Consider the following 3,377-nt stretch of genomic DNA (forward strand, 5'->3'; position numbering starts at 1 on the left):
ACGCAACGCGAACCGAATCGCCGTATCGTCGGTCCCAGCTCCGCAAGGGAGCTAAGGGGAGGGACCGACTCAACGGGAGGCACTTCGCTTCGCCCTTTGGTAGAGCCGGGGGTTCGAGGGAGGACGAAGCGGAAGCCTCTCTTGAGATCGACGCTCCGCTGAGTGCCGCTCGAGGCAAACGCATAGGCTAAAGGCCGGGAAACTGGGTCAGTGTGCCTTAGGGGCACACTTCTATCCCAGTTGGGCCAGTGCCCTTATTTTCGGCCTCGGAAATAAATCCAAAGAGCCGGGGATTGGACTAAGTGCAATCGTGGTCGGCGTTATAAATATGAGGAGGTGTTTTCGTAAATAAAGAAAATCAAGTCGGAGTTGAATTAAATGAATATAATTGAGCTCCAATTTACATTATGCGATGTTTCCTTATTTCTTTGGTAATTGTTTGGTGTGATTGATGTGTGTAGAATTTATTGAGTATGAGATTATAAAGCTGGGGAATATTCAGTGAAGGGATTCAAGTGTTCAGCAGGAATTAAAAACGGGAATAGAGTATCTTCCAAATATGCGACAACGGAGCGCTGGGGTCTTGTGGGAAAGGTTAGCCAATATTCGAGGTGTTCTGACAGGTTAGTTATGTACTCTGGTGGCCTGCACGGACCTGCGCAAGGGCACGGAGGCCCCTCTCCCACAACGGGAGAAGAGGTCGAAGCCTTCCGTGACTGGCCGTGAATTGGAGGTTGAGACGATGGAGGTGGAAGCTCTGGAGGAAGCCTCACCTAGCAACCGTCCGCCAAGTGCGTCAGAACAGGAGAGGGATCCACTTGGGAGCCCAGAGCCCTCACAGAAAGAGGGAACGGAGAAGGTAGGCACTTTGAAATGCCCAATATAATACTGCAAACAAACGCTAACCATGCCGGCCGGGTCCAAGACCTTTTCCTACAGGCTATGGCGGGAATTGCGGTAGTGGCGGAATCCTATCGGGTCCCTACAAATCACCCGCATTGGACAGGCAATGCTACCGGCACGATTGCCATTGTATGGTGATAGAATAAGGACCCATTGCCCTGCATTCCGCTGAGCACGGGGGACGTCTATGCGTCAGATGGGGGGAGATGATAATAATAGGGGTATACATATCCCCGAGTATAGACAGGGAATACGTGGACAAAGGAATGGACGAAATTCTGGACCTTGTGCTGGAACATAAAGCCAGACCCACCATAGTAGCAGGGGATTTCAATGCGAAATCCCCCATGTGGGGATCCACGACCACGAACACGAAAGAAGTGGTGGTGGAAAGATGGACCGTAGCCAACGGTCTGTGTTGTATCAACACGGGGAGTGCCAGCACTTGCGTAAGGCCGCAGGAGGAATCAATCGTAGACGTAACGTTTGCGAACCCCCTGGCGGCGGCAAAAATCGAGGAATGGAGGGTGCTTCTAGAAGAGACCCTCTCCGATCACTTCTATATCTCAATCGTATTGGGGGACACCGCGGCTCAACGGAGAAGGCGAAAACAGCCCCGGCCGCAAAGGTGGAGGCTTCACAGCCTCAACGAGGACCTATTAACGGCGGCGATATTGGCCCATACGTGGGGGATGCCCCCGCCAGCTGGAAGGCCAATCGATGAAGAGGCCGAAAAACTCCGGGGCATGGTCCGTGCGTGCGATGTCGCCATGCTCAGAGCCCTGCCACGCGCGAAGCGGGCCATGCCGTGGTGGACGGTGGAGATCGCGAGTCTCCGCGACGGCGCCACGAGGGCGAGACGACGGTTAAAGAGAGCTTGCAGGAGACGCGGAGATCAGGAGGAAATAGAGTGGTACCTGTTGGAACTCCGTGAGGCAAGGGCGGTTCTGAGGTCCGCTATAGCTCGGGTCAAGGAGCAATCATGGAGGGATCTAATGCTCTCCCTCGAGGATGACCCATCCCCATGGGTCGAGGGGAATACCATTAAAAGTTGCCATGGGTAAACTACGGCGATGGTCCCCCCGGACGCCGCGCTACTCCGTGGAGTGACGGAGGCGTTTCCCCCTCCCCCGCCGCCGGCGGCGGCGGGGCGCGGGTGTGAGGAATCGCCGTTGTCCGTCGCGGGATACGGGGCGTGGAGGGAGGAGTTTGAGGTCTCCGTAGAAGAAGTTATGTCTGCGAGAAGGAGGATGGTGCAGCGGAAAGCTGCGCCGGGGCCCAGCGGGGTCCCGCCCAGGCGTGGGCAACCGCAGTGACGGAGATAACTCCAAGAGTGAGGGAAATTTTCTCAGAGAGCCTGAGGACGGGCGTCTTTCCTGAGCAATGGAAGGTAGCGAAGTTGGTACTCCTCCGAAAACCCGGAAAGCCGGCGGATGGTTCGTCAGGGTATAGGCCGATCTGCCTCCTTGACGACGAGGCCAAACTCTTCGAGAGGATCGTGGCAGACGTGTGGTGCGCAGCATGGAGAGGCCGGGGCCTAATCTGAGTGACACCCAGTTTGGGTTTCGCAGGGGCCGAGGCACCAGGGACGCTATCCTCTACGTTAGACGCTTTGTGGAGGAGGCCACACAGGACGGTATGGCAGTGCGGTGGTGGGTGTGTCACTTGACATCAAAAACGCGTTCAATTCCCTTCCGTGGGATGAAATCGGCCGTGCGATGGCGGATCACCGGACCCCGTGATATCTACGGAGGATTGTGCGCTCCTACCTTACCGAGCGATACCTGGTGTATCTGACTGGCGATGGGGCCATGACAAGGCAAACAGTGGAGAGAGGGGTTCCGCTGGGGTCGGTACTTCGCCCACTCCTGTGGAACATTGGATACGATGGAGTGCTTCGTCGGTCCGATCTCTTGCCGGACTGCCGGATTGTCTGTTACGCAGATGACACGATGATCCTGGCGGCCGTCGAGGACTGGGTGGAGGCAGTCGTCAAGACTAATGAGGCGATACGCGAGGTGGTTGCGAGGATCCGGAGGATGAACCTGGACATCGCCCCAGAAAAAACTGAGGTGATTGGGTTCCACAGCAGGGGACACCCCGCGAACTTGGGGGTGCGCGTGGACGGGCGGGAGATCCCGGTCGGCTCCCAGCTCAGGTACTTAGGCCTGATGCTGGATTCGAGGTGGTCATTTGAGCCGCATTTCCGAGCCATTGCGCCAAAGTTTGAGAGGTTGGCGGCGGGACTATCCAGCCTCCTGCCGAACCTGGGAGGGCCTGATGACAAAACGCGGCGCTTGTACGCGAATGTCATTGCCTCGGTGGTGCTCTACGGAGCACCAGTATGGCACCGGGAGGCAGAGGGCAACAGGAGGATACGTAGCGTCCTCCGAGCCTCCCAAAGAAGATTGGCGGGTCGGGCGATAAAAGCCTACAGGACCACCTCGTTTATTGCGAGCACGGCGCTGGCGGGC

General features: G+C 56.9%; 1 protein-coding gene across 1 annotated transcript; it reads left to right on the forward strand.

The window, feature by feature from the left end:
- Nucleotides 1–1,109: 1,109 nt before the first annotated feature.
- On the forward strand, nucleotides 1,110–1,967 carry LOC108758952 (uncharacterized). The gene has a single exon (XM_018504198.1). It carries the CDS (start codon nucleotides 1,110–1,112, stop codon nucleotides 1,965–1,967), a length of 858 nt encoding a protein of 285 aa, XP_018359700.1.
- The last annotated feature ends 1,410 nt before the right edge of the window (nucleotides 1,968–3,377 follow it).

This window comes from Trachymyrmex cornetzi, unplaced genomic scaffold (assembly GCF_001594075.2).
Source record: "Trachymyrmex cornetzi isolate Tcor2-1 unplaced genomic scaffold, Tcor1.1 scaffold1605, whole genome shotgun sequence".
Taxonomy (NCBI): domain Eukaryota; kingdom Metazoa; phylum Arthropoda; class Insecta; order Hymenoptera; family Formicidae; genus Trachymyrmex; species Trachymyrmex cornetzi.

What these genes read in the sequence shown, in the direction of transcription:
- LOC108758952 (XM_018504198.1), top strand. Translation starts at nt 1,110, where the DNA reads ATGATAATAATAGGGGTATACATATCCCCGAGTATAGACAGGGAATAC.